At 35.7% G+C, this 15,682-nt stretch overlaps 1 protein-coding gene across 1 annotated transcript in view; it reads left to right on the forward strand.

Annotated features, from left to right (window-relative positions):
• The window catches only part of PIK3C2G (phosphatidylinositol-4-phosphate 3-kinase catalytic subunit type 2 gamma), a 417,122-nt gene that overhangs the window by 25,926 nt on the left and 375,514 nt on the right, over positions 1-15,682 (forward strand). Inside the window, exon 4 of the mRNA XM_012559647.2 lies at positions 1,233-1,347. Coding sequence (XP_012415101.1) covers positions 1,233-1,347 — 115 coding nt within the window. The remainder of the gene's footprint in view (positions 1-1,232; positions 1,348-15,682) is intronic.

Here is a 15,682-nt window from a genome sequence, read left to right on the forward strand (position 1 = left end):
GTAAGACAGGCTTGGTGATCTGTTTCCAAAATGTCACAGCCTTGAAAACCCTAAGGAGCAGTTCTACTCTGCACACATGGGGTCACTATGAGTCAGAATCAACTCCATGGCAACTAACAACAAGAACATTATTATTATACCCCAGTAATAATTTTCAATTGCATAGCACTTCATAATTTATTGAACACATTTATCTATATTTTTTATATTACTCTCTTACCAGATTCCTGAAAGAAGTAAATCAAGCTATTACAAACTCTTTTTAATACATGAGAAAAGTGGGTCAAAGAGGTTAAATCATTTGTCCAAATAAACCAACGAGGTGACACCTATACTATTTCTAGTTCTTAGTTGTTGTTGTTAGGTGCTGTCGAGTCAGTTCCTACTCAGCAACCCTATGTACAATAGAATGAAACACTGCCCAGTCCTGTGCCACTTCACAATCATTGTTATGCTTGAGCCTATTGTTGCAGTCACTGTGTCAATCCATCTTCTTGAGGGTGTTTCTCTTTTTCACTGATCCTTTACTTTACCAAGCATGATGTCTTCCTCCAGGGACTGGTCCCTCCTAATAACATTCTTGCTTCTAAGGAACATCCTGGCTGTACTTCTTCCAAGACAGATTTATTCGTTCTTTTGGCAGTCCATGGTACATTCAATATCCGTCACCAATACCATAATTCACAGAGCATTAATAAGCATATACCGAGTGTTGTAGCATCACCTTAATATCACTGCATAGATTCGAATATTAACTAATATAAATGCTCTGAAAATATTCCAGTTAATTCAGAATCTTTTTATCATGATAGCACACTTGGAATGGAAACCATGTCTCATTCAGGCTGAAACTTGGAAAGTAGAACACACTCCTGGAACCCTTGCCTGGCTATGGTTTTGACATCTCCCAGGTCCCCTAAGACTAACCACAATGGAGTATTGTTTATAGAAAGCTACAATGTACACAATTGTTTTAACATGAAGAATACAATATTAGCTTTGTTATGTTCCATGAAAACAGAAATCTGATCAAAGGAAATGGAAACAACATTTTTCAAAAACACCTGCAAATCTAACCAGACTAGTAAGTGCGACACATCTCATTTTAATTCCTCTTGATGGAGCTAGATAGTTACAATAGTTCATAATGTGCTTTTTTATCCTCAACAGCTTTTTCCCAGCCAATATATAATAAGCTCTTGTTAACTTTTATTATTCATCTTTGTTTTTAGCGAATTATCTCGTCAGAGACTTAATTGAAGAAATTCTACATGTTTGTACAAATGACCAGTTGTTCCCCAAAGATCATCTTCTAAGTATATGTGGCTCTGAAGAATTTTTACAGAAGTAAGTATCTCATTAAGGTAACGTGTGTTATCATTGCTGACCTGTATGTGTTCATTTAAGCGGCACTTTTTTTATGTTAAACAAGCTTTGTCCAACAGTATACTGTCACAACTAGCATAATTAGATCAAGTTTTCCCCTTTAAAGTGAATTTAAATTTTATGAATCACATTCACAGTCTTATTCGTTGTATTATGCACATTCATGGCAACAGTTATTTAAATGACATATGACAAGAGCGACCAACCATCTCAGTTCGTGAGGACTGAGGAGGTTCGCAGGACGCGGGGCTTTCAGTTTTGCAACTGGCAAAGTCCCAGGCAAACCAGAGTGAGGTGGTCACCCTAAATGGGACAAAGTTCATTAAGACTGAACAAAATTAAGAAAAAGAAATGACTTTGTAATAACTAAATCTATGATTTAGAATAATTAATATGTTGGTTAAATACTGATTTTTAGAAATCACAGTTTGTTTTAGCCTTTTAACTCTCTAATTACAGAGTAAGTTTTAAAAGACCTTCCTGATCTTTTATTAGATAAATCAGACAGCTCATTAACCAATGTAAAAAGTCTTTTCTCATGTGTATCAACTCCAAATACTTATTTGGGAGAAGACTCACTCTTTCTTAGTGTGCCACTACAACCATTGTCTTGAAATTCCTTAGAGACCAGCCTTGAAAATATATCACAACTTTAAGAAAGGAAATATGCCTCAGCTGGTATTGCATAGTTATTTGAAACAGTGAGGAATTAAAAACTAAAATGTTCAGTCAGGTGGATTGCCATTTACATTTTCCCTTTGCTTTTCTACCAGTTTATCTAAAGATTTACAACAGATTCATGAAATTAGAAATGTATCTCCTTTGAGATTTTCATTGTCACTGTCCTTATTGCACCACAAACATGCTTGAAAATACCTTGTGGGTAATTTGGTGAATTAGACCATATTCTTATCAGTAAATCTGGTCCTTTATTGGACAGTGTGTACTGTGAGTGACTTTTAAGATTGATTTTTTTCCTTTTTGTGTTCCCAGCTACAGCAAAATACTAATAAATATTTATATGAAATCACTGATGTTTCATTGCACTGAGCCCTTTTGTCCTTGTCTGTTCAACAAGCCTGTTAATGCACTGAATGACTAGGCTGCTGCCTTCTCCCAACATATGGTTTTGACAGAATATTCAATGAGCAAAGGGAACATACTTTAAGAGGTATAATCTCATAATGCCTACTGATTACAACTCATCTTCTGAATGTGTAAATCTTCAAATTCACATCTGGACTTTGGTTGATGGCAACACATTAGATTCAAAAAGTGAGAATCATTATCAAATATTTACATTTAGTTTTAGCAGTAGGAAGTATCACCCAGGAGGCAATAGTGTTGAAGGGATAGAAATTGTGGAAAAGTGTAATTTGGAGAAAATTCACGGTGGACATTGACTTAATCACTGTTTCAAATAGGTAAATTATCCATAATTAGGTGCCTTAATTATTGACTGCTATAAGTGTTGTATAGACCGTTTATTCTTTTTTCTTGTTAATGTGATTTCTATTAAGTAGAACATTACAGATTATTAAAATTTTTTCATAATCATTTATTTTTATTAGAAATTCGTTCAACTGGGGTTTATTAAGATAGGAAAGATGCCTGTAGTATTCATAGGGGTAACTTAACAGCCATTTATTCCCTGTAGGAAATTGACTGATACGTTTATATCAGGGCTTTGCTATTTAAGAGTAATAGCCTCTTAAATATAATTTATTTTAATAAGAATATTACTGAATATGCATCACTATTCTCTCCAATATATAAATGGATATATATATTCATTCAGATTTTTTTTAGTTTATTTATATGTAATTTGTTTTAAAAATATGTTTTTAAATACCTCTAAAGCTGTTCACAAGGTTTTTCTATAAAAGGGACATGTGCAACATATAGCGATTTAATAATGCAATAAATAATCATTTAGAATCTAACAGTTACATACTACACTTCATCTAGTTAGGTTGCAATGGTAGTAATAATGATAATTGCCATTTATTAAGCGCTAATTATTTGTTTACTTCATGTTGAGTGTACATCTATGTCCATAACATATCTATGAGGTAGATACTATATTAATCCCTGTTTTACCCAAGAAAAACCTCAGGCTTTGTTCAGGGCCACAGAGCTAGGAAGCTAGAAGAGTGATGCCTGAATTCAAACCCAGATGTGGCTGCCTTCACGGTCCTGGTTCGTAACTACAAAACAATGCTACAAAGCACTTGACATGGGTACCCATTGCCATCGAGCTGATTTCAACTCATAGCAACCCTGTAGGCTAGAGTAGAACTTCCTCATAGGGTTTCCAAGGCTGTAATGTTTGCAGAAGTGGACTATCACATCTTTCTCCCATGGAGTGGCTGGTGGGTTTGAACCACTGACCTTTTGGTTAGCAGCCAAGTGCTTAAACACTGCACAACCTGGGATGGGTATAAAAATAGCAAATAGTTCTTCGTGCTGGAGCACAGGGTGAAAAAGATGCATGCAGTTTTGCAGGTATTTGCAGGCATAAGGTTTAGTAATCCTAATAGTTCAGTTAAAAACCAACTGAGTACCACACATGCGCTAGGCCTTTTGTTAAACACTGAGACTACAAAGATGATTTATGCATAGTTCCTGCCTTCTTTCTTGCCCAAGGAATTCATATAGCCATGTAATGAGTTATTATAGTACTCTAAGGTGAGGCCTATGTTAGTGTTATATACCAGCTGCCTTGAGATCACAGAAGAGAGAAGGGTTAAGGGCAAGAATAAGAAAATGTCCTCAACAAGTTAGAGATAGATTTACCAAATGAGCCAGCAATTTCACTCCCAAGTATATACCCAAAAGAATTGAAAACAGGTGTTCAAACAAAAACTTATATTATGAATGTTCATAGCAGCTCTATTCACAATAGCCAAAATGTAGAAACAACCCAAATACCCATCAACAGATGAATAGATAAGCAAAATGTGGTGTATTCATACAATAGAATATTATTTAGCCATTAAAAGGATTGAATCACTGATACTTATTACAATATGGATGAATCTTGAAAATGCTATGCTAAGTGAAGAAAACCAAGCACCAAATGTTACATATCATTATATTCCATTTATATTAAATATCCAGAATAGGTAAATCTATAGAGAGAGAAAGCAGACTGGTGGCTACCGGGGGCTAGGTGGAGAGGGTAATGGAGAGTGACTGCTTAATGCATTTGGTATGGGGATTTTGTTTAGGGTCATGAAAAACTTGAACTAGAGAGTAGTGATGATTGTACAACATTGTAAATGTACTTAATGCCACACAGTTGTACACTTTAAAATAGTCAAAATTATAAATTTTATGCTAAGTATATTTTACCATAATTAAAAAAAAAAAAAAGATTAAGGACATGGTTCGCAGAAAAGTTTAAGACCAGTTTGTATTTAAAAGATAAATATTGAGGAAGAAAATTAGTAATGTATGATAAAATGTTATTAGTCTTAGAATATGTAAGATGTGTTTATAAATTTGTTTTTGTAAATAATTATCAACAGAAGAATCAGGCTAAGAATGAGGATAACAATTGAAATGGACAAGAAATATTTAAAGATTTTATCCTAACTATAATAAAAATGCAGTTAAAACAATGGGTGCCAATTTTGCCTATTATTTATCAGAATATTTATTATGATGAAATTGGTAGAAAAATGGACAATTTCCAGTGAAAGGAAGAAGAGAAGATTGAGAAACAGCAATAAATTGATGAATTTAAAAAAACAAACAAACCCATTGCTGTCAAGTTGATTCTGACTCATAAACTGATACAGCACTTGCTAAAAGGAATTTTCTCAAAATTTATCAAAAGCCTTTATAATGTCCATATTCTCTGCCTCAGCAGTTCTGCTTCTACAGATATTCCTAAGGAAACAAGCATATTTTCACAAAAATAGTTAGATCTATCTAAAGGTATTCATTATGGCATGATTTTCTATGGTTAAAAAAAAATTGAAGAAAAATTAAATAGCCAATAATATCCCAATATAGTGGTAAAATAGATTATGGAACATAATTTAATTGAAATAATAGCATAACCAAAAACCAAACATGCTGCTGTTGAGTCGATTCTGACTCATAGTGACCCTATAGAACAGGGTAGAACTGCCCCATGGGGTTTCTAAGGCTGTAATCTTTATGGAAGCAGACTACAACATCTTTCTCTCGCAGAGCAGCTGGTAGGTTCAAACTGCCAACCTTCCAGTTATCAGCCGAGTGCTTAACCCATGCACCTCCAGAGCTCCTAAAATACAGCATAGAATTTATAAATTAATTAAATAATATAGGATCACAAGTCTTGATATAAAATATTCATCATATTTTTAAGAGTGAAATATGTTAATATGTTAACTTTTGAAAATAAGTATATGTCTATTTGGAAAAAATATGAAATCCTGTGTACTAAAATGTTACAGTAGTTGCACCTTGAAAAAGAACTATCGTACAAAACCCATTAACCCATTGCCGTCAAGTCAATTCCAACTTATAGTGACCCTATAGGACAGAGTAGAACTGCCCCATAGGGTTCCCAAGGACCGGCTGGTAGATTTGAACTGCCGACCTTTTGGTTAGCAGCCCAACGCTTAACCACTGTGCCACCAGGGCTCCACTATCATACGTGTGACATTTATTCATCTTCTTTTATTTAGAAAATTTATAAAATAAACATGATATTTTTGTAATTGTGATTTAAGTGAAAATTTACAGCTCAAGTTATTTTCTCATACAAAAATTTATACACACACTGTTATGTGATCCTACTTGCTATCCCTATAATATGTCAGCACACTCCTCTTTCCACCCTGGATTTCCCTTGTCCATTCACCCAGCTTCTGTCCCTCTCTGCCTTCTCATCTCACTTCTGGACAGGAACTGCCCATTTACTCTCACGTGTTTACTTGAACTAAGAAGCACACTCTCCATGAGTATCATTTTATGTCTTATAATCGAGTCTAATCTTTGTCTGAAGAATTGGCTTCAGAAATGGTTTTAGTTCTGGTTTGACAGAGAGTCCTGGGACCATGTCTTTTAGGGTTCCTCCAGTCTCAGTCAAAAAAGTCTGGTCTTTTTACTAGAATTTGAGTTCTGCACCCCAGTTTTCTCCTGCGCCATCAGGGACTCTCTGCTGTGTTCCCTGTCCGGGTGGTCATTGGTGGTAGCTGGGCACCATCTAGTTCTTCTGGTCTCAGGCTGATGGAGTCTCTGGTTTCTATGGCCCTTTTTATCTCTTGTGCTAATATTTTTCTTGTGTCTTTGGTATTCTTCATTTCCCTTTGCTCCAGGTGGGTTGAGACCAATTGCTGCATCTTAGATGGCCGCTTCTTAGCTTTTAAGAACACAGATGCCACTCACCAAAGTGGGATGGAGAACATTTTCTTAATAAACTTTGTTATGCCAATTGACTTAGATGTCCCTGAAACCATAAACATGACTTTTTTGTTATCAGGAAATAAAGAAAATAAACTACCTCTTTTGAAAAAGATGCACTTAACATGGCAGTGTAAATAACAATTTATACTTAGCAAGAATTAGAAAGTAGAGTTAGGAGACCATTACCGAACATGCTTAAGATTGACACGGCCTGAACTAAAGTGACAGTAGTAGGGCTAAACAGGGGGTATTAAAATCCATGGGGTGTTAAATTGGTGGATTAACAGAACTTGGTGACTGAGTCTGTGGGATTGAGTTGGAGGGAGAAGTAGAAAATAACCAGATTCCACGTTGAGGTGCTAGTTGTTGTTAGTTGCCGTTGAGCTGGTTCCGACTCATCGTGGCCCTATGCACAACAGAATGAAACACTGCCCAGGCCTACGCCATCCTCACAATCCTTGTTATTCTTGAGTCCATTGTTGCAGCCACTGTGTCAATCCATGTCGTTGAGGTCTTCCTCTTTTTCACTTACCCTCTACTTTACCATGCATGATGTCCTTCTCCAGGGACTGATCCCTCCTGATAACATGTTCAGAATATGTGAGACATAAGGAGCTTCTAAGGAGCATTCTGGTTGTACTTCTTCCAAGACAGATTTGTAGACTCAATATTCTTTGCCAGCACAATTCAAAGGCATCAGTTCTTCTTCAGTCTTCCTTATTCATCGTCCAGCTTTCACGTGCATATGAGGTGATTGAAAAATACCATGGCTAGGGTCAGGTGCACCTTAGTCTTCATGGTGACATCTTTGCTTTTTAATACTTTAAAGAGGTCTTTTGCAGTAGATTTGCCTAGTGCAATGAGTCTTTTGATTTCTTGACTGTTGAGGTCAATAATAGCAATATAGATCTCAGAGAAACAGAAGATTTTGAGAAGAAACAAAATAAGAAGTCCAGTTTGAGACATGTTGAGTATTTGAGTGCTTAGGGACATCTATTATCAAGAAAGTAGATCAGATTTTAGGAAAACTGGCATGGATGAGGGGGGTGATTGATTTTAGGAGGGAATGGAAGCCTTGGGAATAGGTAAGATCTCGTAGGGAAAGTGATAACAGGAAGCATCCTGAGAACATCAACATTTAAAGGATGAAAGGAGGAAGAGGAGAGAAGATTGAGAAACAGCAATTAAAAATGTAGGACAGCTTGGAATATGTGTTGTTCGTAACAAGGATAGAGACAGTTTCAGCTACCAAGTGAATATACCATTAAATGCCATAAATAAGTGATATTAGATAAGGATTGAAAAATCACCATTAAATTTGGCAATTAGAAAGCTATTTGGTGACCCTAGTAAGAATAATTTTGGTAAAGTAGTAGAGAAAAGAGCAAGATTGCACAGAGACAGGGAGGCATAGCATGCCATGACACAGCACCACACAGGGGGTTGAACCTGGGGGCAAGGTAACAATAAACTAGAATTGTAGGCGGCACTTTATGTATGGTAAGCAGAGTGGGGTTAGCTAGGATTCCTGGAATTCCTGGGGATTGGGAATTTTGAATAATACTGCAGGCTTGTGGGGCATAGGGGCTGTCCCTAGTTGTTAGGTACCAATTAGGTTGGGTGCATATTGGCCCAGGAGTGTTAGAGCCTGATAAAGGGGGTAACTGGACAGTGAATTTAATCTGTTGCTCAAGAAGGAGAACAGACTGGCCTCTAGCCAAGGTGTCAAACTGTGTCAAGACAGCATTTTAAGTAAAGCATATTGCATAAAGTAATATGTAAAATTCTGGAAAAGGGAGGAAATGTAAATGAAGATTAATAGGTACTTGTACACCCACTCCTCACTTCTCAACATAGTTAGGTTCCAAATACCAGGTTGTTAAGCAAAAATTGGCATTATGTGATAATGGAGGATGACCACATCATTACATAACTACCAAATTACATAACTATGCCAATACATCATTACACAACTGCCAAACCACTGAGAATCATGGCCCAGCCAAGTCAACACATAACCTTAACCATCACAACCAGCATTCTCATCTCGCACCTCGGCGTTTGTTAGTGCCAGACTACATCATTAATGCACAAAATAGTTGGATAGTAGATTTTGTACTATTGTCATCAATGCAAAATGTCAGATAATGAGATCGTTGATAAGTGGGAAGTAGGTATATATAGGCATATAGTTACACATATATTTACACTTATATGGGTATGTTAGAACTGTGTTCTCAAATTTTAATATATATTCAGATCATCGGAGGATCTGTTATAAACAAATTCTCATTCATTTGGTCTGGGGTAGAGCCTGAGACTCTGCATTTCTAACATGCTCCTGAGTGGTACCTATGCTGCTAGTCCACAGTCCACACTTCAAGTAGCAAGATATTAGAGGACAGAGATATTAATGACCTTAAAATTTAGATTCCCTGAAAGAAAAAAAAAAATTATACAACTTTCCAGAATGGTACATTGTATGAAAATCGAATCTAATTAACAGAGCAGTTAAGATGTTAGTACTTAGTAATATTGCAACATTAAGAAAGATAACTATTCAGGCAAACCGAAATTTCATTTTTCTGAAATTAATATTCATCTTAATTTAGTATCACAACCTTTTAGTTTCAATTAAAATATTCCATTATTTGCTCATTCATATTCTCTTTCTCTCTCTCTCTCCTCTTGCTCTCCCTTTCCCTGGAAAATATTTCTATAAATACTAGATACTCACTTTAACATTATCTCTCCATAACTGACCTCTTCCACCTGGATATCATGCAGTCTCTGCCAGCTACTTTAATTATATAAAATATAATTTCATTAACTGCCAGTATCCTCCTGAAAAATTGCTTTAAAAACAGGGTTTTAAATAATAGAATATATTATAAACAAAGAGTAAATAAAAGAGTTAGAATAGAAACTTATCAATTTTATCACAGGCTTATTGTAGCTAATACAAAGCCATCAGCAATATGAAATGTGGAATACTGAGCCAGCAAACTAGAGTCAGAATGAATTAAATACAGAAATGATAGAACAACACAAATAATCTCGTTAATTCAAAAAATATTAACATCTCCCATCATATTCACTATTCCTTAGCCCCCAAATTAATTACCATGTGGAAATGTTTCCTTGGCAATTGCATTTCCCATTCTCTTATCCAGTAGACAGGATCCCAGTGGGAGTATTCATTGGCGGGGTTGAAGACAGAAACCACAGCCTCTTTTCTTTCCCTTTGAGTGCAACACAAATAGAAAATGTTCCTTGTCTGCCTTCCTTCTAGGGAATAACAGTAGTCATACCTTCACACAGACTTGTAACATCTCACCTGAGTTTTTTTTTTTTTTTACTTTTTTTACTTTATACTATATCAAGTATATTGATACTTGACCATTTTATTCCTTATTCTCTAGCCCACTGAAAACCCTGTGGAGCACCATTCTTCTCTGGGTCACCATGAGTTGCAATTGACTTGAGGGCAACTGGTTTGGTTTTGGTGTTATTTAATGTCTACTAGGAATACACATTTTTCTGTTTCTTTCTTTCTCCTAACCTATGTGATTTAAGTGGTTTCTTCTGTTTAAAAAAATACTGTTATAAGTTTTACTTTCTCATTCAGTTTAAAAATAATTCTATAAATCAGCTGCTATTGTCTTAAACAATAAAATGTACTGCACGTAAAAGCTTTTGTTGGATCAGCCATCACTGGATTTGCCAGTAGCAAACCACAAGTACCTCCTAAGGAAAACAACCTTCTAAAGAAACAGCCTCTCTTGAAAATACTGCTTGGGCCTATTGCTTACAGTTATGGCATATTTGATAGCCTTCATTTAAACAAAACAAAATTTACACTGATTACTTGACTATTGCCAAATAATTATAGAATCTGGAGTGCTTTTAAAAAATGGAGAAAAAGAAATCCTACTATAATTAAAAACCTTACTTTGAAATAGTTGTATATATTCTTAAATTTAGAGAAAGAAGGCAGTATCTGTCTGTTTATCGCCTGCCTTGATTCGATTGATCTGGCTACCTACTTTGGAGTTCCTTTTCTCCCTTCTGCCTCCCCTAGAAGAGAAGAGAGATTCGACAAATGAAGGTGCATATTGTATTCCTTTTATTAGAGTGAAAAAGTCCTCTTCAAAAATTATGTCTCTTTAATTAGAATTTTAAAATGACCTAGCTAAGAAAAACTTTACTTTTTGGAAAAAATTTAGCTATTCCCATGACAGTTTGTATTCATGTATTCTTTAAACATTTGATTTACATTGAAATTGCCTTTTGCTCAAAATAAAATTCAAACTATTAATTACCAGAAAATAAAAGAGTAATATACACATTGAAGGTAATAGATTATATTCATTAGCAATAGAATGAGGGTTACATATATTCCTGGGGGGAAAAAATGAGTATCCTTTTCTCCTCAATAAAATTAAGGATTTAGCAAAACTGAACAAATTATTATTTTCAACACATTCGCAACAGCTTGAAGATTCAAATCTACTGTGTCATAACTTTGTAGACTTACTCTAAGCCATGAAATAGATGAAGGTACAATTCTCTTTCACTGAACTTTGCTCCACTACTTATAAATTCACAGAACCTTGTTGGAACATATAAAGTAGCATGTCATAACTTTGCAGGCTCTCACAATAATAAAAATGTGTTCTGTTAGTAAATCATTCATTAACATTATTTTGGATTACTTTAGTTTATGCATCTCCTTCAGAATGCTTTCCTTAACATTTTAAAATTAACTAGGGTTTCTATCTTTAATAAATAGCTACCACACACACACACAAGCACACTATACAAGCTTCATCTGGGTTCTAATTCAATACCTCTGCACTGGAATAAAGAGTGTAACATGTGGATACTCTGTATGTATCATCACCTGAGAGCAATGCTCCAAAGAAAGAGCCTGTGCTACATAAATATTATGAAAAACTACATGTAAGAATTATGGCATATGAGTTTTCGAAAACCCTGATTTTTGCAAGCATCGTTAACCAACAGAGTTGATAAAAGGATTCACAAAGCTGTTACATGATTTTTTCCAAAAAGAGAAGGCAAGTTAGAACTGAATGTAGGTATACAATTTAATTTCGTTATACCTAGAACAACTATAATAGCCAATATGTAGCATTCAAGTTATTTTTGTTATTCAAGTATTGTTTGTTTTTAAAAGCTAAGGATTATGAACTCCCTACAAAATTCTCTGTTAACTGAGATTTAAATAACTTAATGCCTTATTTTTCTTACAGAAAATGAAGTTATTAGCTAGAGAATTTCTGGCTTACTTATTATTTTATATTAGCTAATATCACCTTAATAAGGCTTAAATGTGCTGTTTTAATCTTAGATCTTGAATGGTTTGTATTAGCAAAGCCTCATAGAATGCTTCCTTTCTGGAGGTTTGTAGGAAAAAATAATGAAACCTTGAGTTGGAATAAAATCGGTATTTTTTATCTTCCAGGTGGTGACTTTCTCACAAGTTTTTCATACTGTAGCCCAAAAAGAGCTTCTTGGAGCTCAGTACATAATTTTACAAAAGATACAAAGTTCAGGCTTCACTGTTATTATCCTTCCATATTGACTCTATGTCTTGGTTAACTTTGTTTATATAGATTGTTGTGCTATATTGTCTTTTGTGACTGTAGAATTTAATATAGAGGTCATTGCAAAGTTGGAAGTTGTTATATAAAACATTTCTTCTAGATTAAAAAAAAATCTTCTTTGCAGTATATCCAATTTCATTTTATTTTTGAATTAAAAACAAAGTATGTGTACTATATGTGTAAAGGACTATATCCATAATCAAGCCAAGAGCCATGAGGGATAGTTGCCTTTTGACAGGCTGAGGAAGTGTTAAGATAACTACCCCTCTGTACAGCCACCTGTCGACGGTAAGCCCTGGTTTTACAATTCAACCTATTCTTATCTCTCCAGGTCATGAAATTTAACTTTTACTATTCATGGGTCCCCTGAAAGGAAAATAATAAACTTGAGTACTGGTTGAGGGAAGATAACACATCATTGATCTCTGTTTATTTCTGAGTTAGCTCCAAACACCACTTTGAGCTTAAAATTCAAGACTGTTCCATTAGTTACAAAAACTAACTTACTGGAATTAAAGTTATTGTAGATATAACATCATATGAATTTTTAAGTGGCAAATGCCAAATAAATGTGTGTGTGTGTGCACATAAGTATTTGAAACATGCTCTGTGGAATCCAATACTATTCCTAATATTTTAATTTTTTGTTATCCATCCCTTACATTTGTGTTGTTGGGTGCCAGCAAGTAGATTCTGACTCATAGCGACCCCATGTGACACAGTAGAACTGCCCCATAGGGTTTTCTAGGGAGTAGATCGCCAGGTCTTTCTCTTGTAGAGCCATCAGGTGGGTTCGAACCACCAACCTTTCAGTTAGCAGCTGAGCACTTAACCATTGCACCACCTTACATTTATGACTTAGCAAATTCTAAGTATTAACAAAATACTTAAAACTGCTAAGTTACCTTGCATTTATGCTTAGCAGCCCTCAACAAGATAGATGGATACAACAGCTACAATGATGGACTCAAGCGTAGCAACGACTGTGAAGATGGCACAGGACTGGGCAGTATTCCGTTCTGTTGTACATAGGGGTGCTATGAGTCAGAACCAGCTTGATGGCACCTAAAAACAACCAAAAAGCTAAATATTAAAAGCCCAGCTCAATTACTGAGTTTCCTTAAATAACTTTAGAGCTGCCAGCAATTCTGGATCTCAATATTTATAATATCAAATAGATTTTTTTTTCTATATATGACCATAATATTTCACAATACACATGGGGTCGCCATGAGTCAGAGTCTACTCAACAGCGACTAACAATGACAGTTACACCTCTGTGGCTACTTCTTACACATGAGACTAAAGAACATTAAAGCCTAGTTATCCTATAAAACAAGAATATGTATCTATTTAGATTACAGAGTAATACTCATAAATGTAGATTTACAGGCAGTTCCTAGGGCAATGGGAATCAATATTCCTAGGTTGAACATTATTTAAGATGACTTTTTTTGCACATAAGACAAATCTAAAGTAATAGCATGTAGTTCTTTTGTGTTCAGGTCACTAACATGACCTATATATGAATAGGAAATAGGGGTAATTATGTGCCTTTTAGTGCTCATCTTAAATAACACTTCCTAAAATAGTAACTCCAACACCCATCTGTCAGTTTGTCACACTGTAGCGGCTGGTGCATTGCTGTGATTCTGGAAGATTCCAAATGCCAATATGGTCACTCATGGTAGACAGATTTCAGCAGAGCTTAAAGACTAAGACAGACTGGGAAGAAAAGCCCGGTGATCTAAATCTAAATTAGCCAATGAATGCCTTATGGAACACAACAGAATATTGTTCGGTACAGTGCTGGAAGGTGAGCAAGGCATCTCTTTCTCCATGTGACCTCTCCATATGGCTAGATTGGACTTCACCATAGCTTGGAAGTCTCAGGGTAGTCAGAATTTTTACATGCTTCCCTCAGATCAAACATTCCAAGAGACTCAGGCAAAAACGAAAAGGCTTCTTATGACCTAGCTTCAGAAGTCAGGCAGCATCACTTTCACCATATTCTGTTGATCAAAAGGACCACACATTATCCAAGGAGAAGGGAGGAGACACAAAGGCAGAAATATTGAGATATGATTAGGTGGAAGACCACCTCTGGAGACTAGCTATCATACAATTAAAATGTTAAATGTGTCTACGTTTCAACACTGATTCGGTAGCATCTAGTTGTCCTAAAAAAATACTGATGGATTTGCAGCATTCTAAAATTGAAAGCAACACATGTGCCTATCAGTAGGGAATTGTTTGAACATATGATTTTTGACAAGGGATTAAAGATTAAAGTCCATTCAGTGGGGCAGAAACAGTCTCTTTAATATATGGTGCTGATAAAACTGGATATCCACCTGCAGAAAAATGAAACAGGACCCATGCCTCACACCACACACAAAAACTAACTCAAAATGGATCAAAGACCTAAAACCATAAAATTCCAGGAGAAAACTGTAGGACCTAATCTTTTGTAAAAATTGGATAACAAACATTACAACAGATACACAAAGAGAAGACCAAATAGATAAATGGGACTTCAAAAAATTAAAAACTTATGCTCATCAAAAGACTTTATTAAAGAGTAACTAGACAACCTACATACTGGGAAAAAAATCTTTGGAAATGACTTATCCAACAAAGGTCTAATCTCTGAAATTCGTAGACAATGGCAACAACTCAGCAACAAAAAGACAACTCACTCACAAAATAGGCAAAGCGCATGAACAGAACCTTCACCAAAGAGGACATCCAAGCAGCCAACAAACATGAAAAGATGTTCATGATCATTAGCCGTTAGAGAGATGCATATCAAACTATGATGAAAGATACAAGGAAAAGATTCGTCCAAAGGATTAATGGACCACAGCTACCAAGTCCTCCACCAGACTGAGTCCAGTACAGCTAGATGGTGCCCGGCTACCACCATTGACCGCTCTGACCGGGATCACAGTAGAGGATCCTGGACAGAGCTGGAAAAGGATGTAGAGCAAAATTCTAACTCACAAAAATAAGACCAGATTTATTGGCCTGACAGACGGGAGAAACCCCGAGAATATGGCCCCTGTGGTGAAGTCACTCCTAAAGATCACCATTCCACTGGTGATAAAACAGAACAGGACTAATGAGACACAGAAGTCCAAGGACAAGGACTAGAAGGCAGGAGGGGACAGGAAAGCTGGTGATAGGGAACCCAAGGTTGAGAAGGGACAGCGCTGACATGTCGTGGGGTTGTTAACCATTGTCATAGGGCAATATGTGTACTAACTGTT

Source organism: Trichechus manatus, unplaced genomic scaffold, assembly GCF_000243295.1.
Source record: "Trichechus manatus latirostris isolate Lorelei unplaced genomic scaffold, TriManLat1.0 scaffold00289, whole genome shotgun sequence".
In the NCBI taxonomy this organism is placed as follows: Eukaryota; Metazoa; Chordata; class Mammalia; order Sirenia; family Trichechidae; genus Trichechus; species Trichechus manatus.